Source organism: Solanum lycopersicum, chromosome 1, assembly GCF_036512215.1.
Source record: "Solanum lycopersicum chromosome 1, SLM_r2.1".
NCBI classification, from domain to species: domain Eukaryota; kingdom Viridiplantae; phylum Streptophyta; class Magnoliopsida; order Solanales; family Solanaceae; genus Solanum; species Solanum lycopersicum.
The window spans coordinates 1,196,599-1,222,216 of record NC_090800.1 but is presented as its reverse complement, the minus strand read 5'-3'; the positions used below and the strand labels follow the sequence as shown (position 1 = coordinate 1,222,216).

The 25,618-nt window shown below is 34.0% G+C and overlaps 2 protein-coding genes and 2 long non-coding RNA genes across 6 annotated transcripts; 3 read left to right on the top strand and 1 right to left on the bottom strand.

Annotated features, from left to right (window-relative positions):
* The first annotated feature begins 161 nt into the window (after positions 1 to 161).
* On the top strand, positions 162 to 2,725 carry LOC101254122 (uncharacterized). Its single transcript, XR_739549.4, has 4 exons — positions 162 to 298; positions 1,338 to 1,467; positions 1,562 to 1,778; positions 2,431 to 2,725. It is a non-coding gene; the product is annotated as an uncharacterized lncRNA (long non-coding RNA).
* Positions 2,726 to 3,201: 476 nt separating this feature from the next.
* LOC101252319 (uncharacterized) lies at positions 3,202 to 4,247 on the top strand. The gene is made up of 2 exons (XR_011212271.1): positions 3,202 to 3,491; positions 3,848 to 4,247. It is a non-coding gene; the product is annotated as an uncharacterized lncRNA (long non-coding RNA).
* An 875-nt stretch (positions 4,248 to 5,122) lies between these two features.
* On the bottom strand, positions 5,123 to 11,530 carry LOC101249673 (cysteine protease ATG4). Of its 2 annotated transcripts, none has more exons than XM_004228582.5 (8): positions 10,485 to 11,530; positions 10,289 to 10,374; positions 9,958 to 10,008; positions 9,389 to 9,768; positions 7,566 to 7,704; positions 5,961 to 6,016; positions 5,801 to 5,871; positions 5,123 to 5,719 (listed from the first exon to the last, which is right to left on the bottom strand). In XM_004228582.5, exons 1-8 carry the CDS (start codon positions 10,957 to 10,959, stop codon positions 5,496 to 5,498), a joined length of 1,482 nt encoding a protein of 493 aa, XP_004228630.1. In that variant the 5' UTR covers positions 10,960 to 11,530; the 3' UTR covers positions 5,123 to 5,495. The 2 variants fall into 2 exon arrangements, with proteins under 2 accessions (XP_004228630.1, XP_010316044.1); XM_010317742.4 differs by having other exon boundaries at positions 9,874 to 10,008; positions 10,485 to 11,468.
* Positions 11,531 to 13,978: 2,448 nt separating this feature from the next.
* On the top strand, positions 13,979 to 25,448 carry LOC101250245 (histone-lysine N-methyltransferase ASHH3). Of its 2 annotated transcripts, XR_739561.4 has the most exons (15): positions 13,979 to 14,106; positions 15,505 to 15,564; positions 17,005 to 17,140; positions 17,348 to 17,459; positions 18,064 to 18,163; positions 20,207 to 20,285; positions 20,376 to 20,547; positions 20,675 to 20,755; positions 20,871 to 21,051; positions 21,566 to 21,673; positions 22,704 to 22,731; positions 22,821 to 22,911; positions 24,124 to 24,214; positions 24,310 to 24,388; positions 24,926 to 25,042. XR_739561.4 is itself a non-coding variant. In XM_004228583.5 (14 exons), the coding sequence occupies exons 2-13, from the start codon at positions 15,541 to 15,543 to the stop codon at positions 24,382 to 24,384; spliced, it is 1,170 nt and encodes a 389-aa protein (XP_004228631.1). In that variant the 5' UTR covers positions 13,979 to 14,106; positions 15,505 to 15,540; the 3' UTR covers positions 24,385 to 24,388; positions 24,926 to 25,448. The 2 variants fall into 2 exon arrangements, 1 of the variants encoding a protein (XP_004228631.1); XM_004228583.5 differs by lacking the exon at positions 21,566 to 21,673 and having other exon boundaries at positions 24,926 to 25,448.
* Positions 25,449 to 25,618: the final 170 nt, after the last annotated feature.

Genomic DNA, 25,618 nt, shown 5'->3' with positions numbered 1-25,618 from the left:
CTCATCGAATGTTTATATCAAATCAATATTTTGCATTGATTTTGTGTAAACACACAATGCGATGCGGGTAAGTTTTTTCCATTTTAAATCACTAATTTTCATGTCCAAACATGACCTTAAAGTAGTACTATAAATATGAACACTTCCACTGATAAATCTTTCATCCATTGATACATAATATATGAAGCAACAAAAACTCCAAAGAAGAAGAAATTTGAGAGAGAAGTAAAACCCTAGTTTTGCTTTTAATTACAAAGCCCCAAATCACCACCACCGCTGCTCGCCGGCCATTTTTCCGGTCAGGTTCATTTTTATTTTTTTTTTTTGAATTTTTTTATATATAATGTTTTTCAATGCTAGATAGGATTTTCATTTCAGATTGCCATGTGAAGATTTTTTGTATGTGTGTGTGGAATTGATTTTATATAATAATTTTAATTTCTCTTTTGTGTGTGTGTGTATGCCCTTGTTCTGTGTTCTGAGAATTTGTGTTGGAGATATGAAAAAAAAAGTTTAAAATTGATAATGATTATGTATGGTTACTATTAGAAATGGAAATTGTGTTTGTGTGCGCCTCTACGAGGTAGGGGTAAGCTCTGTGTACGTGTTGTTGTGATGATTGTGTAGTTATGTTGAGATGATTCACTTGGTTTCAGAAGATCTAACTCGCGGTATTTCTATTCGGAATAGTTAGTTTTTCAACTTTGTTGATGTATATAGTGGAATTAACCGAGGCGTGCGAAAGCTGGTTTGAAGACCACGATTGTCATAACAAAAATAAAGAATAGTAGCATTCCCCCTTTTGAATTTTGATGACTACTTGAATTTTTATTATTTTTTGTATGCTTTTGTTATGTGTACTGAGAATGAGCTTGAGACATGAAAAATGTTCTAAATTAATAGTGATTATGTGTAATTACTATTTGAAACAACCGATCTATCTCTACGAGCTATGAGTAGGGGTAAGGTTTGTATACATTGGTATGTTGTTGTGATGATTATGTGTAACGATGTTGAAGTGATTCACTTGGTTTTAGAAGATCTAAATCTTAGTATTACTATTCAGAACAGTTAGCTCTTCAACTTTGTTGCTAGTGGGACCGGGAGGTGACAAGTATCTTGTGGTATTAGTCGAATTGAGTGAAAACATGGCCCCGACACCACGGTCATCAAAACAAAAATAAAGAATAGTAGGCTTCCCCCTTTGAATTTTGATGATTATTTGAATTGTATATGATGATAAGCTTCTTGAATCTACCTGCAATCAGAAGAAGAAGAAGAAGAAGAAGAAAATTGAATCTGATCTTGAATTAAAAAATCTTGTCGTTTGGTATTAGGTGTTGTATTTGCTTCCGCAAATTCTGCGTGTTGTGTTGTGTTGCTTCACGGAATCTCAAAAGATAACAAAGGGAGCGGCAATGTCGTCTTCTGCTGTGTCGGTTCGTGATAACGTGATCAATTTGGAAGGTATTTAATCTCTTGATAAGTATGAATGACGGCATCATGTTCGTTCAGAATCTTTGTCGTTTACCCCTAAAAGATTTGTTTACTATTATTTCAGTTCGTGAAAGATCAATCCGTTCAGAAGGTGAATCTCTCAATAAGTTGGATGACGATACACTTGTTCAAATTCTTTGTGGTTTGCCCCTCAAAGATGCGGCAAGAACGAGTGTCCTTTCACGCAGATGGAGGCACTTATGGCGCCGTTCACTCATGTATCCGTTGAATAATATGTAAATTTCCATCAAGAACCAAATGCAAGTACTATGACCCGTAAAGTGAGTATTCTTGAATAAATTTTCTAGTCCTTTTTTAAACTCAAGCTTATTCCTAGTTCAATGGATAATTAAATTTATATGCAAGTCAAGAGCTTGTTTTACAGCTTCAATTGAGAAACAATTTATTCCGTTGATGGAGTGCTTTTATTTATTTGTCGTTTCATAAATTTTCTCGTTTACATGTTAACAAGGTAGAAGTTGAAAAACTTTTATATCAAATCTGCATTATATTGAACGTATATGTCTCCGAAGAATTGAAAGTAAACGACACATCACTGTCCTTTTGGAGTTCGATGTGTGCTTTTACATTCTCACTGAGTTACTTTGTTGTATTCAATTTCTTAGCATTCTATTAAAGGGTAGCCTTTTAACATGTATAATGATATCAAGGCTCATTCTCAGTTCGTAAATCTAGTCTCGGAGTGATTATACTGGTTCTACTATTTTCAAGTGCTCGAATTTGACACAACTATGTAAACTAAGTACTAAAGACTTTCTTTCATCCTTGGTTTGTGTATTTCCCGTGATATACTCAAAATCGTTGTCTAAAGAAAGAGAATCGTAGTGTATTTAACCTCTATTTGTCTATTTTGAAGATATACTCCCTGTAAATACGTCTTTAACGGATTCTTTTTTTGCCATCATATTGCAGTGAATCTTGAGATGATGTTTATAAAACAGATGTTGGTGAAGATAATAGAGAAAGCAGAGGAAGATAGTAAAGTTACCTTTAGGTGATTTACATGAAAATGTTCATAGCTAAAATGTTTTAGATACTTTTTGTTGTTCTTAGGTATGCTCCCCACCCCCACCCAAAACCCCCCTTTTTAAGTTAATGTGACATTTGGTTTATGGAATTGTATGAAAAATAATCAGAAGTGTTCATCCAACTTCTGAATTTTTCTTTGCAAAACATAGAAGGAAATGCATGTTTGTCTTCCTACAAATAGAGCCTCTTTGTTGTCTTTTCCCTTTCTTGAAGTAGACGTTAACGTCGTGTGATTTACAAGAATGACCTTGGAGGAGGTTGGTGTTTGAACTTTTGACCTCGCGTGATTTACAAGAATGACCTTGGAGGAGGTTGGTGTTTGAACTTTTGACCTCGCGAACAAAACTTCTAATCTTGAAGCTTTGCCTGCGCCAAGGTCATTGAGACGTAATTTATTGGTGAACGACTCATAAAAGAATACTTGAGGCTAGAATCTATCGGAAACAACTACTTTATAGGTCACCCTCTCGAGATCTCACTTGTGGAATAATACAAAACACATGTTTCTTCAATAAACAACATTTCTTTATAAAAAGGAAAAGAACCTAGTCTATCAATTGAAGTAAAATTCCAAATCTCAAATTCATTTTCAAGAAAGGCATAAAAGATTGCAACATAAAGTAGTATATATAATAAGGTCCTTATGGACCTAAAGACTCACAACTTAATTGTCTTTCTTTGTTTTATTTTCTTTCAATTTATTTATTTTCCAATCTTTTGATTAAACTAATCTTTGTTAAATGGAAAATATGAGTTTCAAAGTTGAAACTGTGACAAGTAGTAAATTGAAAGGAACAACATGGGAAGATGTTGATATTGGTGATATTGCAATGATTTTTATTTCTTATGGAAGAGTAGTTAGCCATCTCCAATTTTTATATGTCAAGGATGGAAAATTTACTCTATCAAAGAGACATGGTGATACTATAGAAAATCTTGAAATTGTAAGTTTCATTTTTGCATGTTTGGTGTCGTGTCTTCTTTACTGTCGTATTTTCTTTTCCACTAATGTGTCAATGGTCTGTCGGAAACAGTCTTTCTACCTTCATGAGGTAGGGATACAGCTTGCATAACCCATGACACATATCATGGGATTTACTTAACATGTTTTTATTGTTGTTGTACGTGTCAATGGTCTATCTGCTCCACGAGTGTAAGGGTAAAACGTGAGTGCATTCTATTACCCTCCTCAGATTCCACGTCGTTACAAAACTATTTTTATGTCATTAAAATCACTATATGCCAAAATAACCCCCAAACATTTAATTTTTATCTAACAAATTTTTTTAATAATTTTCAGATCAAGCTGGATTATCCATCAGAATATTTGATTGGAATAAATGGTAGACATGGAGTACTTGGACTAGATAGAATTTTGAAAACAATTACATTTGTGACAAATAAAAATTCATATGGACCATTTCCAAAAAATAAACCAACTTATATGGCAAGTGAAGATACAGAATTTAATATAAATGCATTGGATCATGGTTGGCTCAATGGATTTCATGGCACAATTTGTGGTAATCAACTTGAAAGTTTTGGAGTTTACATTAAACCAATGCCAATTATTACAATTCCAAAAAAAGATATTGATTATGACAAAATTGATGTTACTGAGGGTTGAATGTGTAAATTGTAAAAATTCATGTATGTTCTTGTTATATAAATAAAATAAAGATTTGTCAAAGTTATATTCACTTTTCATGTCGAGTCAAGATCTCAAGTGATTTTTTAAATTTATTTTTGCGTTCGATACATAAGCAAAATACATTATCCTAAAAACGTTCATATGTTCCAGACAAATACTATAAAAGGTGGGAGTGAAGGTAGAGAGTGTAGGGCGGCGAGGATGTACCATGTAGGGTTAACGGGATAGGGGTTGGGGTGAAAATAAGGTATTGAAGGGCGGAGAGGGCACAATTAATATGAAACTTCTTTTCCATATTTTCACTAAGTTTTTTCCTCGTTCTTAGAGGATCTTGCTTTCATATCGCAAATGTATTTCACCAACCAACATGAAAATATTTTCCTCCGTAACGAACAACGGGGTTCATCTGAACTACCTCAGCGAAAAATATTACTCCTTCCATTTCATAAAGAATGACTTGATTTGACTTCGCATGAAGTTTAAAAATATAAAAAAGACTTTTGAATCTTATGGTCCTAAATTGAAGTTATGTCAAATGTACAAAATTGTCCTTTAATCTTATGATCGGCCTTAAACATGCCACGTAAAAAGCTGAAATTAAAACGTTACAAAAAAAAGAATTTTTTTTTAAATAGACTAAAAAAGAAAGAAAGTCATTCTTTTTTAAACGGAGGGAGTATTATTTATACATGGTCAAAATTATTTTTTACGTACGTATAATAAATATCGAACTGCCTTCCACTAATTCGTGTGTTCACTTCTCAAACTTTGAACCCCTATTAAAAATCTTGGCTCCGCCTCGTATCGAACACACCATAAATCAAGTGAAGCAACCCTAACTAAGCAAAGCCCCTCCTCAGTCAAGACAAGAAGTTAGAATAACACCTTAAAAGACCAGGAAAAGAAGGCGCAGCAACACACAAATTGGAAAAATAAGTCCATCTAGAAAACAAATTTCAAATATTTGAACCAACCGAACATGAAAAAATTAAAAACAGAAAATGTTTTCCTCCGTACCGAACACACCGAAAGTGGAAGATTAGGGGAACGACTATTCAATCTTCTGCATTTGAATACTAAGAAAGAAAGAAAGAATCAATTGGATAATCTATAGACAACATCAAAGTGTAGAGAAAAAAAGATGAATCCTACACAAGTATGTCTATCTTACAGCAGTAGTTTTACCCGAAATCGTCTGCACCAAACAAGTCATGACACATTAAGGCCACGGACGCAATCAAGTAGACCACCTACGTAGTTATTTACACAACTTTTGAGCCTGAATTGTGTCGTCAGATCAAAGGAGTTGCCACTCATCTTCAGGTCTACTACTACCATCTGATTCACCGGGGGCTACAGCATCGAAGGAGTCCAGTTCCGGGACTCCAGTATCACTAGTCAACCTGTCATTGTACTCAACTGATGTGGCAGAGCTACGAGTCTCAGTTATGGTAAACAATGGAGCACCGTTTGACTGATCTACTAGCTCAGATGCTCGTATACAGAAATCATCAAAATCACCTACAGAGAGCATACAGAAGTTAGTGGTTAAGAATCGACTTAGCCATGGTAAGACAAGCGCAGCAGTTTCTGGAAACATACTTTTATCTCTACAGTAAAATCCGATAGCCAAGGAGGGATCAATTGAATCCAGTGGAAAATGCCTTACAGTACTGCAATCAAAATCAAAAGGCCATGATGTGATAAAAAGAAAAAAAAATTGGAAAAATCAGATGAGAAACTAGAACGAGAATTCACTTACTTGCAGTGATAAGATGAAGTATCAACATCTAGCTTATCCATTTTAATATCAACAACCTGCACACCAGACAGATAATGAGGAACAATACACCCTACAATCCATGAAAGCAGATGACACAAATATTATGGTGGCGTTTGTCCATGAAAATTGCGAGTATTTGAAAAAGTAGCTTTTGTATTTGAAAATTGAAAACCTCAAACTTTGGAACTTCATTGATAAGCAGTATATGAGAACATATATCAGTTATAATATCAAGAACTGGCTCATTAGACAGATAATGAAAGCAGTAGACTATCCATTTCAATAGATAAGCCCGTAACACTTCACATGTTAAAATCACAACAAATGAGATCACAAGCACCATAAAGAAAGTTAACAAGACGAAATAGTAAGAAAGCTGAAAAACCAATTAAGAAAATACTCATTTGTTAAGAGAGTGATCCCTACATGTCCACTCGACTCAAAGGAAAAGTTATGGGGAAAGATCATAAAGGGAGCAATATATCTTTATTTTTATTTTTATTTTCCTTTTTGGTAGTGTCAGGAAACTACAGGAAGAAACTGATGGATCAAGATCCTGAAAGGAATACGTAGGAAGATTAGAAACTCACTGAACAATATTGAATTTCGCAACTGAAAATTGTGAAGTTACATAGAAGGATTTCCGGGAGAAGGAGAGACTAGCAAAGCTGTGTCACTGACTAAACAGGACGCAAAGCACAAGACCACTGAACTAGACTTGTCAGATGATACTAATTAAATGTCGATTGTGGTTACCGTAGAGATGTCGGCTAGAGAAAACGGAACACTGGAAAAGCCCACAATTTTAAGGCACTGGTAAGAGGAGAACCGAAAAAGTAGTTTGGTGATTGTTTTTTATATAGCTCCTCTCCTGCTACAGCAATATGGCAAGTATTTTAGCTGGGTAGCCTTGCTAGATTCTATGAAGGTCCTCTAAAGCAGTGAAGATCTGTCAGAATATATTCTACTTAGAGATTCTCATATAAGCTTATTTTCTAAGAGGGAATAGAGAAAATGCTTTAAGAGAAGGATATTATTTCAGCAAACAATAAGAGATCTAAAAATAAAATTTAAAAAGTTTTCCTTTGTCAGTAGTTCTTGGTGAAGTCCTTAACGCTGTGCTCAAATATACAGAATCCAGTCAGTTCCCATTTCCAAGTCTTTTCTTGATTAGGTAAAGCCTACGCCAAAATCCTTTAACAAGGGGCAAATAATTATGGTTTTTCACTTCCCCCCTTGGTGACTCGAACGCCCAACCCACTTGTTTGGAACTGGAGTGCTCTTACCACTACCGTAATTTCTCGTCCCCACTTCATGGTCATTTCAGGCTTCAGGTTTTGTTTCTCTGTATATACACATTTCATTCAATCAAAATTAAAGATCAGCTTTATCAGATCAAAGTGTTATCTAGGAGCCCATATCACCCCACCTCTCCTTCATAAGCAAGCAATAGCACCCAAACATAAAAACTTTGATTTTAAGGCTTGCCGATTTATCCTAGATTTATGCAATGAGAAAATAACTGAAATCCCATCGAAATGTGTAAAATAACTCAGATATGCAACCAAAAAGAAAGATAATTACTGGCTGAACTTCATGTGGGTCAAGATAAACGGCTTTATCATCTTGCACGCCAACAATATAGGTTGATGCTCCAGGTCTGCCACCTAGGATCCCAAGGCTTTGAGGAAAACTAAATGTAGCTGCCAGTAAAGGAAGATACCTGACATAGAAGAAGTTAAAGAAAGTTAAGTACACGGAAGTCTTTAATCTTTTCTTTTGATAACCAACAAAAATGTAATTATCAAGTAAAGGCTCTGGCATTTTCAGTAGGAATATGAAATCATCCATCAAACATCAACTCAATCCACAAGTTTAATCTTAATCAGATACGGTCTTCTAGCAATGGTGAAATGTGTCTAAACTCAACATGAAGATAAATGGAACACCAATCAAACTAGTTGGAGTCAACTATGAATCATCTAAGCTTGAATCTCAAATTAGTCGGAGTCGACCATATGAATCACCCGTATCCATTCTGCTCTAAACAGTGAAGAACATCACAGTGAGATCATTATCACGCTGGTGATCAACCTATAGCAGTGCTTTTTGTTTTTTCAAACTTGGAAAGGTATAATTATAACAACCATGGTTTGCAGTATCTTTTGAATATACAATTTATTATGCGGTCATTAAACTTTTAGACGCGAGCACCTTTCAGCTAGATTATAGTGCCAGAGTTTCTGGTGGTGCCATTCTTCTTTCATGTTCCCACGAGAAATAGAACAATGGTAGAATTTGCATTGTAGGAACTAGGAAATATTAGTTTGTGACCTTGAATCACATGCAGTAGTGTCGGTCTTCTATCTATTCTTGTTTCAATAAAGTAATGGTTAGATCAAGTAATTTGACTAGATAGTCTTCAAATGAGTCTGATACATTTAATTAGTCTTGTTTCTGAGAAACCAAAGCAGGATCCCCATTAAATTGTTTTCATTTGTTCATTATGTTGGTGCTTACTGTTCTTCATGGTATTACTCAATGTAACCTACCACAACTCCTCTTAAAGAAGATGCATGGTTTCCCCAAGAAAATCTTGTGCCCGAGAAAAGAAGATACCGGATTCCCCCAAGACAAGTATGTGCAAGAAGTGCTAAAAAATCGTCCAAGCCTCCAAGGTTAAGGAGTAGTTTTTCAATTGCCAAGACATCTAAATCCTAAACGGTAAGGGAGACTCTTTATTTGGTAAAATAGTGAAATACATTCTATACTAAGTTCTATGAAAGATTCTTTAAAGATCATTACTAGCACTACAGTGTACAAAATCTAATTTTCCATTCTACGAGTAGAGAGAAAAAACTAAACTGTGGAAACTTAACCGAGTTTTACACTGAATAAAGAACAGAATTGCCGAGTCCAACTTTTGGAATCAGAATGTCCCATGACCATAACCAAGTCTGTGTATCATAGTTAAATCATCTCCATAAGTCCATGTGGCATTGGTTAAATTACTAAATCACAATGCAAGATACTTAACAGGATGTTATTGAGATTAATTGAAAGAATATCAATTTTTCCCTTATAAGGCCTGGAAATAGATGACACAGCCACAAGGTATCAGTTAACTCCACGAAACAGTCGGTAGCAATTCTAATTTCTTTACATACAAGTTCATTATAATAGAGCAAAACAGGCAATGAAAAAGTAGTTATAGCGTTAAAGTTGCAATAGATCCCCAAGTAATCACCTTGTGTTTTACACCACGGACAAGTAAATTCAATCACAGTTTTGTTTAATTTATTTATGACCGTAATTCAGAAAGACATAATATAACAAGAACAGGCAAGAGCTTTGCATCATAATAACATCCAACGTAGATCAACAAAATAAGATAAATGGAAGTTAACCTCGAATTGATTTTGTCAAGTCCAAGAACCAACGGTACTAAGAAAAGAACAGGTGTCCAGTCAACTTCGCCTTTTGCCAAGCCGGAACAATGCTTGACAATGTCCTCAACGCAGAGAACTGGCGCTCCACCTCTTTCTCCATCTTCATCCCCAGATACAACATAGATAGCCATAGCTGGAGACATGACTGCATTTCCTGTTTCTTCTCTTTTGCAGCGTGCTAATGTTTCCCAGGTGCGGCACATTGCATACGGACCCACCCAAGAACCAGGAGAAAGACCATAAGTCTTGCCGGCTTGCAGGAGGTTATGGATAGAGTAAGCTGACTCCACAGAATCACCAAAGAGGTGCAAAATCTCCACATACTTTTGTTCAAGCGGCTGCCAATGAGATAACATGCTAAATTTTCATGCTAAAACACTACATACATAAGATGAGAACCTGATCTTTTTTCATTTTTTGGATAAGAGATATGAGATGAGAACCTGATTGTGCATTATCGTGGTTCTAAATTGGAAATTGAGCATTTTAACAACTGAAAATACTGCAGTGTTTTGACTTTCAAGTACCTTGTCCATAGATTTTCTCCACGATCTTCCTAATCGATGAAGAAGTAGAGCCTATATACATGCAGGAATCATCAATATCACTATACCAGACACAGCAAGCATTGGAAATTCACAAAATGGCAAATAAGCAAGAATTTACAGATTTTAGCTAACATGTACTTGTACTCGCTCTAACCCAATTTATGTGGCACACTCCCTTTTAAGTTTGTCCCAAAAAGAATGTCACCCGTCTTTTCTTTTTAAAAAATCCGTGCTTAGCCAAATGGTGCCACGTAAATTGGGATGGCAGGAGCAACAAGAAAGAAAAGGAGTTGTGCTACAGTGGAAAAACCTGAGCAACAAGCATCTGACTACTCCTAAGCATGCAACCCCAATTAACATCACTGGTATACTTAGTATCTTCAATAGGAGCAAAACCTGTAATTACATTCAATCAAATAAAACCAAATTCACATCTTCCACACACCAAATCAAACTATAATCACATCAAACTATCAGAGCAAAAGAAAGACTACAACATTAAGCACCTTTACGATATGTAACAAGAATTCTAGATGAGAAATCATCAACAAAAGCAGCAAAACCTTCACTTTGAGTTGGTTCTATGGATGAATCATCATCTTGAACAACTTTATAGCAAACACCCAAAAGCCAAATATCACTCTTTGACCCATTAGGCATCCCAGTTTTGTCCATCCCAAAAATCCTCCTCATTGAGCCACTGTTTATCATTCTTTTCACAGCACTAGTCCAACCAATACCATTATACTTCTTTGAACAACAAAATTCCCTTTTTTTCAAACACCCTTTTGGCTCACTATCAAATATTGAAAAAGGAGAAACCAATAAACCAGACCAAACAGATGATTTATTATTAACCTTACAGCTACTACTACTACTGCTTGGTCCTGGTCCTGGCTCTGTAGAAACAGAAGAACCAAGATTTTTTCTTGGGGAATCTGAATCAGATGAGCTTATACTAAACTGGGTTTTCTTAGGCATCAAAGATTATAGTTCAAATCATGACACATGGTACACAAAGAACTCTAAAACAGGCAACTTTCTGTCAAAATACTATCTGGGGTTGTGAGATTTGGAGAAAAGATTGGGATTTATGGATTTTTACATCAGACAACTATATAGAACTGGCTAATTTTATCAAGATTTTGATCTGGGGTTATGAGAATGGCAGTAAAGATTGTGAATTTATGGAGTTTTGGGATTTTTTACATGGTAGAACAACATAGAACTAGCAAATTTTTGCTAATTTTGTCAAGATTTTGATCTGGGGTTGTGATAATTGAAGCAAAGATTGAGAATTGATGGGATTTTGGGTACTAATGATTGGAAAATTGAAGGGAATTTTGGCGTGTATTGAGGTCAAAACATTGGAGAAAGTGGCGTTTACGAAATTGCCTTTGGATGAGGAAAGAAGAGAATTGAGGAAAAGATTGAGAGATTTATAATGATAATCTTTGAGAAAAATCAACAAAAATGATACCCTAAAGTTTGGGTAGGTTTAATCTTAGTTATTATTTAAATAAAGCGAAAACGTATAAAAATGACTATAGTTAAAAATTAATCGTGATTCGTAGATATATATTAGAAAGGAAGAGAGGCGAGTGAGATTGAGAGAGAGATATGAGACGAAAGGAGAAACGTAAGAGATATTTGATCGATAATTGTATGATGAATACAATTTGTTTTGTATCAAAACTAGCTACTATAGGAAGCAGAGAGGCTAGCGAGATTGGAAGATGAATGAGAAAGAAGAGAGATGAGGGAGATATACAATTGATTTGTTTATCTAATTGATAATCGTATTGCAGATACATTGAGTTTGATTGGTTCAAACTAGTCATTTAAATAAGCGAAGACTTTAAAAAATGACTATAGTTTAGAATTAATTGTGATTCGTAGATACATGTCAAGGGGGGGGGGGGAGGGGGGAGACGAGTGAGATTGCGAGATAGAGGATAGAGGAGGGCGAGATTTGGGAGTGAAAGAAGAAAAGTGAGACATATATTTGTATATTTGATTGATAACTGTATCATGATCATAATTATTTTGTATCAAAACTAGCTACAATAAGGAGCAGCGAGGCAAGCGAGATTGGAAGATGAATGAAAAAGACTTTTGTGAGAAAGATGAGAGAGGTGAGAGATATACAATTTGATTTGTATATTTGATTAATAATTGTATCACATATACAATAGATTTGTATCTAATATTGTTGTATTCAATTCATTCATACAAGTCAATTATATTGAGTATATTAACAAATATCATTTGTATCCAAATATAATTGTATGAACAAATACAAAACTAATAAAAATAATCGAAAATTACTCATTATACAGTTTTTACTTAAAAGATATAACTACTTGTATAAATTTTATCTAATATACAAATCAAAAGTAACATATAAAGAATTGATAAAAGTAAAAAAAAATTTCATAAAATACAATATGTTTAGACAAAGAATCACAACAACTTGTACAAAATCTATCTAATATACAAATCAAACTATAACATATACAAACTAATACAAGTAATCGAAAATTATTGAATTATATACAATATGTTTGGACAAAATCACTCATAAACAACCTTGATTTGATATTCGATACACATTATATACATCTACAAAATATTTTCAAAAAAAAAAAAACCAACTACTTCATATTTTAACCATTTTTTCGGATCTTAATATAATAAACAAGATGCAATCAAGAAATATAATAAATGCATATACATATAAGTATATACAACTCGTAATGAATAGATTGTTATTCTTATCTTTTCGTTGTTTAAACCATAAAAAAACTCACTTGTTTTCACTCTAATACTGAATAAGCTTTGGTGCAATGAAAACAATATATACTTTGTGCGTCATCGAAAAGACGACCTTAAATAAGCTTTGATGGAATGAAAACAATACATACTTTGTTCGTCATCGAGAATAAGATCTATTTTAGTAACTTGTTCTAATTAAAACTAAGTGACCTTATTAAAAATTTATTTTCCCTAATTATCACATGATCAGTTAGATATAGTTAAATAAGATTTTATATAATTACTTATAAAAAAGATGAATAATACAAATCAAAATCATAATAACTATTTAAATTATAGCTAAGATGCACAAATAGGCAAATTATAGTTAAAGGGGTCTATTAGTGTAGCTATTTTTGAAAGTTTCCCTAAAAATAAAATTGTGTGAGTACAAGACCCAATTTTTGGAAGGTTGAAAATAATTTTTGAAGAATGAATTTTTAAAATCTAATTAAATTTCTTGGTCAAACATTCATTTTAAAAAATAATTTTTAAATCTATAACCAAATACTAACTAAATTTGATAAAATTATATATGTTTTTTTATTTTGTCAAATATTTAGCAAATTATGTATATTTAGATTTGATAAGAATGTTAAAAACAAGATTTATGTATGTTAGATTTGATAAGAATGTTAAAAATAAGATTTTTAGTTGGGAACTTATATTTAAAGATGCATCTAGCTAGTGAGCAAATATATTTGTTTTCGATTAAAATGTCTTTTTTAATGTAAAATTATATGCGTTATATAAATAATATATGTATTTCTTAATATTTATTCTTATATGTATTTAGTGTTCTTTGTGTTGAATTTATATTTATATTAAAAATAGATATTTAATTTTAAAAAATTTAAATAATCTATAATAATAATTATGAATGATATAGTAAAATTAGTACTTTATTTATTATTATTTAAGGGATGTGATAAATCAAATAAGAACAAAGTAAATAAAAACAAAAAGAGCTATAATTTTCCTTTTTTTTTTTCAATTTCATTAAATCTTAGCGATAAAATTTATAAAATTCTCACATAAAAATAATAAATTGACAAAATAAAAAATTATTTTATCAAAAAATTAGATGAATATTATATAATTCTCTCCCTCTCTATATATATTCTTTTTTTCTTCCTATTTATATTTATTAAATTAATTAAAACCATTTTATATATCTTTTTTTTTACCTATTAATATTACCTTTTTTTTTGAAGCATTCTCTCCCTCCCTCTCTTCTCTATTGCTTTTTGCTGCTCGGAGCCTTTTTTTTCTCCGGCAATTGCCGGCGACGACGACCATTTCCCGCCGATAAAGGTTTGTTCTTCACTTCTATGCTTTATCTGTTCTGGGTGTTCTCCCTTTTTGCTTCTTTCGATTTCTCCTGTGAGTTGTTCTCTCTTGTAACATTTAGTTTTGTGAGTAAAAACCATTGAGGGTAAAATGTAGTTTTTTTTTTCAGTTTTCTGAAGTTGGTTGGGAATTCGCCAAGTTTTGTGGTGTTTTATCGATTTTTCTGAGTGTGGGAAGCCAATTTTGTTGAGTGATCCGAGTTTGTTGTTTAGGATTTTTCTATTTTGCTTTGTTTAATTGGATTTAGAATTGGGAATGTGTTTCATTTGCAGTTCTTTGAGATGGGTTTTTAGTTGTTTCTGTGAATTTTGATTATTTTGTCTTGTTTACATTTAATTCTGGTGTGTTGAACTCACATTTACTAGATTTGGTTTGAATTGCTACTCTTATCAGTTACAATCTAATTGTTAGTTCCTGATAGTCCAAATAGCATTGGGGAGGTACTGGTAAGGTGTGCTTACACTCTGCCGTCCTCACAGTCCACTTGTGTGATTTCACGGTGTATGTTGTTGTTGTTGAGAGTCTGAAAAGTGTTTATGGATAAATTTTCCACAAAAGCAACTGATTTTAGTTTATGTATCTAATAGAGTTAAAATGTGGTATTTTTTTTTCCAGTTTTCGTAAGTGGATTTGGAAATTCACCAAGTTTTATGCTGTTCAATTGATTTTAGGTTTTAGGAATCCTATTCCTAATGATCTAGAAGTGAAACAAGTGTTCTTGGCTCTTTGCTTGAGAGTAGGACTTGTGTGTTAAAAGCTAATTTATTGAGTTGTACTAATATTGTTGAGTGATCTGAGTCCGTTGTTAAGATTTTGAAAATTTTGTGTTCTGTTTTGTTTTAATTGGATTTAGAATTGGGAATGTGTTTCATTTGCAGCTCTTCCCCATTTTTTTCCTTCTAAAGTTTGATGCTTTTATCTTGTTTCCATTTTGTTCTGATGCGTTGAACTCACATTTTTTATATTTGGTACAAATTACAACCCCTTATATGTCGAAGTTACTACTTGGAGAGTCGAAGATTTTTTTTTAGTGTGGTTCTTTTCAAGTACTTCCTAAATATTTTGAATAGTTTACTATTGTGACTGATGTTAGTTTCAAATTCATTTTAATTTTTTTGAAGATTCTATGTCCATATTCGGGACGAACATTAGATAGATTCACCCTTGCACTTTGAATCAAGTCCATAAATTGAAACAAGTTTGTCAAGGAACATGCTTAACATCAATCTCTAATACTATATGCTTTGGTTTGTAAGCTTGGATTTTAGTCTTATTTTCTATAGGAGATTTGTTATGTTCGTTCTACATTTTGTATTGGCTTCTTTGCTTCCTAACTGATTCATTTATTTTTTTCCCTTCTAGGCTACAGTGAATGAGTGTTGCTACTTGATTGAGCCCATGCCTGCTACACCTATGAAGAAGGTTTAGAATCGATTTTCTTCCATGTTATATTCTTTATTCAGCATAATATTCATATCCAGTTTTATTGCAAAGGATGTTATATTGTTTGGTGTACCATTGTCGATTATGGTGCCACATACTTGAATCTAGACAATATTTTGCTTTCTCGTGATAAAGGCCTGTGCTCCTTTTCAGTTCTATTAGTAAGTTTGTGGTTTTGGCATTTCTTTTTTTCCATCTCTCTTTTCTTTGTTATTATTTCTTGTTAGAGATATCTCACTCATGTAGTGAATCTTACTTTAATTTGAATAATATGCAGCAATTGATAACAGTGTGCTTTTACTTATTGATGCCCTGCTAGCTAAAGTAGTGGATTCTTTCGGTCCTTGTATTTCACACATATTCATTGCACATATCTTTGTTTAGTCTGAAAAATGATAAATTAGTGAAGGAAGGTACAAAAACATGAAGTGATTGGTAAAAGGGGTAAAATGTCACTTTAAATGTGTCGGTAGGTTGTTATGACCTTGAATATTTCACATATTTATTCATGGCCTTCTATTTCCGTCCTATTTATTCGAAAGATGTCAAAATTTTAAATAAGGCACTAATAGCTTCATTAATTAATTAAAAGGGGGGGGGGGGAGGTATCACCTAAGGCTAAAGAAAACGCTCCTCTAAGAAATCTAAAGCAAAGAAAATAGGATATCCCAGTAATATTTTACTACATTAAAAACAGTACTGCTCTAGTTTTAAATGATATGTCAATCATTTAAAACTTATTCTTTGGTTAAGGATCCTTTTTGAAGTAATGTATGAGTATGCTCGCACCTAAACGCGTAACCCCGTGGTCAATGAAGTGGGTTGAGAACCAGGAGGTTCAAGTTCGAATTTCAATGGAGGCAAAAACACTAGGTAATCTCTTCCCATATGTCCAAGCCTTGGTGGTAGTTACCTGTGCTGGTGGGAATTAGCATGTACCCAATGGAATTTGTTGAGGTGCACTCAAGATGGCCTGCAACACAGTATATAAAATTTTTTTTACCACTGACCAAACACAGACTCTTTCTTGTTGCTATCTATTATATGCGGCTGCACACCTCATTTGCTGTTGTAGACAAATTGTCCCTAATCTACTTTTCTGATTTTTTCTGGCTTAGCTATTCTTTTATTGGTATATCCTGATTAGAAGGATCCATTATATATTTTCTGTTTTCTTATTTGTTTTTGCAGAGCTATTCCTTTATTTTAAAATTTGGTATTTTATAGTTTTAGCAAGGGTAAAGCCTGAGTAGTGTAATGGTGGAAACATGTCTGCTAAAAATCCTATGAGAATGCTGATATCTTGTTCTTATATGATTGTTAATGAGCTTCTTCTTATGGAGTATGGTGCGTGCATGTGTTTATGTTTGTGATCTCAACATCCTCTTAATATGCATTTTGTTTTCTTTTCCTGTACAGAGTGCTACCCGTGGTGGGATTGGGAATGTATTCAACAAATTAACAAGCAAAATTGGAGATCCCGTTGACTTTGAACTTCCAGATTGGTTGAGTAAATGGCAACCCACTCCCTATCCCTATACCTCTATAAGGCGAAGTATCCTTCAATAGAAATAGTTATCATGGAATTATAGATGCGTGATATTGATAGTTTGTTTCCTTATTAAATATCTCTTAGTCCTATACATTGTTTGATAAATAATTGATTATGGTGTTCTGTTTGATATGCACCTATTTCTTATCTTTCTGTAGCTTCTTTTGGCCTTTCTCTTTTTCTATTTGTGTCGATATTAACTACTTGAAGATATATACCTCACCAATAAGGGTAAGCGGCGGCTAGAAGATGATGGCATATCTTGTACCTGCAGTTCAACGGCAGAATCTTCGGACGTGTGTGGCATGGATTGCCTTTGTAGGTAAGGAGGACTTAGATTAAAATTCATTACTGTCAGAACTTTGATAGAAACTTATAATATATTTTTTGGAAATTATATCTGTATGACCTGCTGCATAAATTTGTTGATTGGGAGTTTCATGGAGAAGAAGAAACGACAACCATAGCACCTCCATCTCCAACGGAGAAGAATTCTTCATATTTGTGGAGGAACTCATTAACTGTGCCGGCGATGACGAGAAAGTAATTGACGGAGAAGAAGAAGACAAAGAAGATGAATTCACCATTAACATTTCCCTGCAGCTTTTTCCTTTTCTTCTTAGTTTACTTAACTTTTTTTTTTATACATACAAATCACTCTTTAAAGTTTCCCAAAAATAAATAGGAGATCTGTAACTGTAAAAAATATATTAGAATGCAACAGGTAGGAGTTCGTAAGTACTCCATCTGGTTTATGTCGAGAACCAAGAGCGTAGGTAATGTGCCGAAAAATGATATACAAACCTTATTCCGACGGAGTAGCACCTAAGGCGCAAAAGATATACTTCTTTCAGCATCTTTTCTGATATTTAAACCATCTTTAAAGTCACGGGTTGTTAGTTATTCCACTTTGCTCTTTCCTGCAGCATGCTATGGTCTAGCTGCACCTCGGGATGTAAATGTGGGAGTTCTTGTCTGAATAAGCCATTCCATCAACGTCCTGTGAAGAAGATGAAAATAGTGAAGGTATGCACATAAACTTTTAACATAGATATTTGGACTGATGTTAGTTATTGCAGTATTTTGACAGCTTGTAGTCATCATTTATGACCTTGTCATTATCAGTCATTTCTTTGTCTTTTGCAAGAGTTTGTAAACAATTCTTCTCTCATGTAAATTTTCATTTTTCTGACAACTGATGCCAAGGAACTTTGATTAGAACCTGATGTTTCTTATTTCCACTTTTAAGAGGTACACTCTCCAACAAATATGTCAAGTTGGTTTGATCATAAGAAAATTTAATTAAATAATTACAGGTTTCTGCGTGAAACATTATGTGTGAGTGAGTCTTCAAGTGTTGATTACTTCAAGGGTTGGCACATTTTTGGCCAGCGAAAACAAAAATTTATAACACATGATGTGCAATTTAAAATAAATGCGCAATTTAAAATATAGACCATTGTCATTTTTGTAGGGTCAAATTGGCTGATTGAGTGAGTGATTTTAGTCTTAAATCAGACATAAGTTAGTTGCCTGTTGAAATGTAATTTAGATACTTAAAAACTGCGCAGAAGCACTTACATTTGCAATTTCTCCCATATAAACTGTGGCGGCAAAATACATTTCAAAACTTTAAGTCGAAGTACTATTTTCTTTTGACTCTTGGGAAGTGAAATTAGACAAAACTTTTGGCACAGCGGTGGTATATATCGTAAAGGATACACCTCACTGTAAGATAGTTTGCAAGAAAGAAAGTTAATGTTATGTACATAGATATTTTTGTCTACTGAAAGTTAATATTATGTACGTAGATATTTTTGTCTACCTGAGGGCAGGGAAAACTTGGGCAACTATGTTTGGTCTTGTTCATAACAGGTCTGGTCTAGTAAGTTTAAAGAACCTTCAAGGATGCTTAATCTTTTTCATAACAAGTCTGGTCTGGTAAGTTTAAAAAACCTTCAAGGATGCCTTTTTATAACCTTTCTTTGTAGTGGGGTTTCGTATCTAGCATAGAAGTTACCTACCTCTTTACGTGTTCTAAAACATCTAGTGTGAAGAAACTCTACTGATCCAATATAGGATCTATTGAAAGCAGTTCTAGGTTTTAATGTCATGTCTTGTCATATGAGGTGTACTAACCTTTGTGGAGCACTGAAGGTAGGATTAGTATAAGTTTCAATAATATTCTTCACTTCTTTGTGGTCTTTATTTCTTCATGGAGTTTGAAAGTTCCCCTTTTGATGGTTGCTATTTTTCTACTCTTTACCTTCCCATCTGCTTACGTTTATCTGCTTGCAGTTTGAAATAAAAGTCATTAACACAACCTGTAGTTAGTTGCTTATAGATCTAGAGATCTGCAGTATTCTGAATCTGGAAAATTGTTCTGCCAATTTCTTTGACCAACCAGACAATACCCTTTTAATCTAAGACCCTAATTACAAGGTTACTGACAATCACTTTTGACACCAATGTCTTTGATAAAGCACTGTTAAAATTTTCAGATGTGCTTTAATACTCTGCATCCTTTTTAGGAACTCTTTTGTCTACTTTCACTTTTTAAAAGAAAGAACTTAAGGAGAGGACATACTTATTATTTTTGCATTTTCTATATCAAGTAAAGTGAGAAGACTTCCATTAATTTGCATCCAGCGGATGCTAATGGCTACAACATAGCTACTTTAAGCAAATAGGTGATTTGATCAAGATTCTTTACGTTTTCAAGATCACAGCAACAAAAAGGGTTCCTTAAAAACCTAGCCTTTACTAACGTTTATAAGAGGGATAATTAAGCAAAAGGACCGTCATAAATCCTTTCTCAAAATACCACATTCATCAGTTTTTACCAAAAATGACCATTCGACACTTTTCAATTGCAAACAAGTACAATCTGCATCAAAAGTGCAGGCTGGTAACATTTTTCATATCTATTTTTGCATTTAATTCAGTTGTGTATCTGGTGAAGAAGTAAAGAAATGTTGGTTATTTTGTATTCTTCTTATTTTCGTTTCTTTTGAAAACCAAGCAATAATCATCTAAAAAACTAAAGTTTTGTTGACTCATAACGTGCAGACTGAGAAATGTGGCACTGGGATTGTGGCAGATGAAGATATCAAGACAAAAGAGTTTGTTGTAGAGTATGTTGGAGAAGGTGAAGTTTTTTAAGTTTCTTGCTTAATATGAACTAATAATTCGTGTTCTGTTCATCCTGAGCTCTTAATTTAGTAAGTTACAACTGCAGTTATTGATGACAAGACATGTGAAGAGCGACTTTGGAAATTGAAGCACAGTGGGGAAACAAATTTTTACTTGTGTGAGATCAATAGGGATATGGTGATTGATGCCACTTATAAGGGAAACAAATCCAGATACATTAATCATAGCTGTTGTCCAAATACTGAGATGCAGAGATGGTATATAATTGTCATTAATATGTACTAATTATTTTTAGTTCTCTCAAATTCAAACCCTCTGTCAAGTGTCAAGGGATATCAACCTATTGTGTGATTTATTTGTTTTCATGCTCAATCATATTTTCAGGATGATTGATGGTGAGAATAGAATTGGCATATTTGCAACGCGTGACATTAAAAGGGGCGAGCATCTGACCTACGATTATCAGTATGGACATTGATTGATTTTTTTGTTTTGTTTGTTTTGTGTCATCCTAGCGTCTTCAGTCAGCAGCCTGTTATCTAAGACTGTGCATTCGCCCTTCATCTAACAAGTTTAGCAGGTTTGTTCAATTTGGTGCAGATCAAGATTGTCACTGTGGTGCTATAAATTGCAAGCGAAAGCTGGGAATCAGACCTAACAAACTAAAACTTCCTTCTTCAGATGCTGCTGCACTAAAGCTAGTGGCATGCCAGGTAGCTGCGCCCTTTCCCAAAGAGAAAGTACTGCTATCGGCAAAACATGTATGTACCTCTATTCTGTCTGTTAACATCTAAGATACAAGAGCAGTGTGTGTCATCTGGAATCATTCTTTTGCTTGGACGTTTACCGTTTAGTTTTATGACTCAGTTTGTTAATACTTGTCCATAATTTTGTTGTGGTGATTTGCGAAGATGAAACTGATTGCAGATTAGACTTCAGTTTTATTGAGCCAACATCTTTCTGTTCCTTTCTGAATTTTGTCAGAGGAAGACATAAAGATGACAGGTACTTGGAATTACTGTCTAAAAGTAGTGTGTCCATTCCTTTTTCTGATTGGGCCGGGGCCAACCTGTTGAAGACCTGCTGCTTTTCCCTGGAAAGGAACTTTGAAGATCACTTTCCTATACCATAATGACAAAATTTGTTTTGACGATGGAACTTCTTGAATTTGTTGGAAAGTAAAGATGGAAAATAAGAGAAATATTATAAGATAGCCCATTTATGAGGTTTTATGTGTTCATTTGTTTACCATGAACTGTATTTATATGTTTGTAGAAAAACACACAACAATTTCAAACTCTATGTGGACTAGAGCTTAAAGAAAGGCAACACGAGGATCATGAGTAATATATGTGAAGCTGAAACAGACCTACTTTTTCTGAGGTAAAAGTGAGAAGATTGCACAATGGTAATTGGTACATTAAGTATGTTATAGGTTCATATCCTGTTATGGTTTCTAGTAAGATGAACATAGTTGGCGAATCGTTCATGACTAGTTGGATGACTGACCTCATTGTTTGTGTTGGGTAGGGACCAACCCCATGGTATTCCCAGATTTATGAGCCTGAGTTAAGAGTGTTAGATGCCTGTCTCAATTTCACCAGTCTGGGATGATATAGGGAGATCATTCTTATATCTTAGGCGGGTTTAAAAATATGTTTTTTCACTAATTAGGACATGGTTTTGGCATTTTGCAATGTTTGAACTCTAATCTAACTAGCCACTAGCCAGCTGTTGCCTGAAATTGATAAGAGTGGTGTCAATAATGTTTGTCGTAATCTGTTTTGGTTCTTGCTTCGTAAATGTATTTACATGTGGATATTTTAAAGGAGTTGCAAAGCACTCTAGATTTGAGTAAGGCTAACTGTTTCTTCTTTTTTCCTGATTTGTTTTCTTGTTATTCTTTCTTTTCTTGGATTTGTTTCCTCCTCTATATCTTCTTTGCAAAATGATGTTATTAAGGAAGAGATGGTTTGAAATTCTTTTTCCTTGTTTAATTCTCATAAGAAGTGAAGACAGAAAACTTTGATATGTGCTAAGAGGAAAATAAGAGAAAAGATGAGGAAATTATTCTCCCTCATGCCCATTTACTTGTTTGATAGGATAACACTGAGAATATTTTCCCCACTTAAGTTTATATTTATTTAAACGAACAAGTTCCTCATCTCGTTTGCACTTCCTTCCAAGGCCAAGTTATAGATTTGTTTCCTCTTCTGCTTATTTTCTTCATAGTTCTCCCATTTTACTACCTTTGTTTCCATTGATGGATACAGATTAATGAGTTGCATACATTTTGTTTCTCAAAGAGGCATCAAAAGCTCTTCTAGTATCCTTCAGATTCTTTTACTAAAATATCTATTTCTCCCGATATTGTACTAATGTAATGCTAACCTTTTCTTCACTTATATTCCAGGATTCTCAAACTGAAGTTCCCCCAAAAGGTAGGTTATGCATTCATTTGACCTACAAGTATATCTTTGTTAGTGAAGTTACCTTTTCTTTGATCTAACTCGGGCCTCATCCTGTTTAGGAAATTGGAGTTCTGACTCTGCTCGGAAAATCCAGCATCCTCGGAATTGCACAGGTCAAATTATAAGAATAATTCGCTATTCTGACCAGAGGTATGTCGGTCTGTACGGGTGCATATTCTTTTTGTTAACATAGGCACTCTTGCATTTTCCATTGGCAAGTAATGGAAAATCAGCAAGTTCTTGTTCTATGAAAAATTTGTGATTGAGTTACCAATTATATTTAATATATATGTTATCTTTATTGTTGTTTTCTATTACTACTATCTTATGGTTTCACTTTCAGTAATCTTGGAGTCTTGTTTTAAAAATAAACAATAATAATAGGATCTTTTAAAAGTTTATAGATTGAGGTTCAAAACTTGTATATTTTGATCCCATGACCGTTTCTGTAGTGTAATTAAGTACACAAAATCTTGAACTAGAATAGTTCTATAGATTGAACTTATGTTTTATGTGCAGAACAGATAATGCATTATAGCTAGAGACAGTTATATAAGTTTTGGCCATGTCTGAGTAAAAGATATTTCCTTTTGGTCACCTAATGCTGTTCTGTCTATTAGGAAAGGGAGAAAGATTGCGAGCTTCCATACATGCTCCAGTTTTTCTCCATTCTAGTCATAAATCATCTGTCTGTGTACATATGCCTGAGAAAGTGCATTTAGAAAGGAATCAAATCACTTAGACATCTAATATATGTAGCCTAAATTTGAGCTTTGGCGGTTGGAGTATAGTATTTTAGCTTCCACTTTCATAATGTTTAGCTTTTTCTTTTAACTTTGAAGTATTTCTTAGTTCTCTAGGAAGTTTATTCAAACCTCAGATTTCAATTTTATATGCTGAGATATTTTCACGAAACCTTCTATTTATTTCTATTCATAGAGTAATTAGAAATTTGTTTCACATGTGGTCTCCATGGTTTCTTTTCACATAGCATCTCTTTTTTAAGTTCTCTTTGTAACTTTTTCTTATCTAATCCTCAGGTTCGTACTAAACATTCTTTGCATTAGGAATTGTCTACTAACTTTATATGCGTGTGGTAACCAAGTATGAAAGTGATGTCAATCTTGTTAACTTAATTTTTAAAGAAATATCTATTAAACGTAGAAGCTAGCAAGTTTCTCTGTTGGATACTCTATTAATTGGCTGGTCGTTCGTTTCTTCTCATTTATTTGTTCATATTTTTACATTCTTCAGTCCTGTTGACTTCCTGGTGAAATTTCTCTCTGGGAACTCTATCCATTTGTTGGACATTTATTATTCGGTTTCTTCTCATGTATTTGTTCATGTTGTTACACTTTTCAGTCCTGTTGATTCACTGGAGTCACGAATACCTGATGTTTCCAGTTCCTTTGGAATCATAAAACAGTTTGACAGAATCACCAAAAAACATTTGGTAAGGAAGTTTTTGAATTGTTTAGTGTGTAACTCGGACACCCATGATTTGGCTGAAGATTTACTCTTGTTCTCATTCCCCACCCGCCCTAACAGATCATGTTTGAAGACGGTAGTACTGAGCACCTTGACTTGTCAAAAGAAGATTGGCGATTTTGTAACTTTGCTTAATCGGGTATTTTGTTCCAACTTTCTATTGAATTTTGAACCTATTATTTGTTCCTAGTGTAGTTGAAATCCCCAAAAACTATTTTATTGAGCCAAGTGTATCAGAAACAGCCTCCTAGCTCACCAAATTCAGGTCTGCATACACGCAGCCTCCCCAGAACTACTTGTACTTCAGTTGAAATGGATCCATGTACCTAGTTCAGGTTCAAAGGGTGAATTCTAATCTATGTTGCTCAGACTTTCCAAAAATGCTGCCGTAGACGAATCCTCTAAAACTGCACTACTTTTGGAGGATTCGGCACGCACTGGTCAACTTCGTTTTAATGAGTCTGAGCATCAGAGATTTATACACCAGTACAAAATACAGCAAACTTGTAGTAGTACCTTTTATTTCTATTTTGTATAATATTCGTGTGAGATTAGGTTGAATGGAACGATCTCATCAATGAGGATTCATATAGCCCACTCCAACTTGTTTGGGGTCGAGGCATTGTTGTTGTTGCTGTTTTCAATGGAATCTATAACGGAACGAGTACTTTTGCAGGTCTTAAACTGTCGAAATAAAGATATACATGATTCAACCTCAGTAGCTGATACGCGATATATTCTTAACAGTCCAAAATTGCAAAGTATCCTCTGCCTTTGCTCCTGCTGTACCAAATGTGCAAAGTTTCATTTTAACATATTCTTTCGAGTTTTCGGGTGATAATGTCAGTTCACTCTTCCTTATACTGGAGAGGGAAGTTCTGATGATTCTTTCTGATGCATTAGCACAACAAATGTAACAATAGTTCACCTTGTTCCAATTATATCGGATGTCCCCTGAGAAACGAGTTGACTCTATGAATCATAATTTATTTACTAGTCGTAAAGAAGGGATTTGTTAGCTCTCGATTTTCTTGTGTAGTGAGGATTCAAATAGTCGATCCCAACTTGCTTTGGGATTGTGGTGTAGTCCTTGTTGTGTTCTTATTCAAATGCACTCTTTTGGCCTCCAAAAGAATATTTGGTTTCACAATTTCTTTTAACTTGCAAAGTTATATAGTTCATTTGTGTTGTGGTTTTGATATGCTTTATCTGTGCCGATGGTCTATCGGAAACAATATCTCTATCTTTACAAGGTCAGATTACACTTGCGGAAATACATGAGATATCTATTCACCTTCACCCCCCCCCCCCCCCCCCCCCTCACTTATTCTTCTTTAGGCAACCTCTCATACCTCCTTATTGATGCATC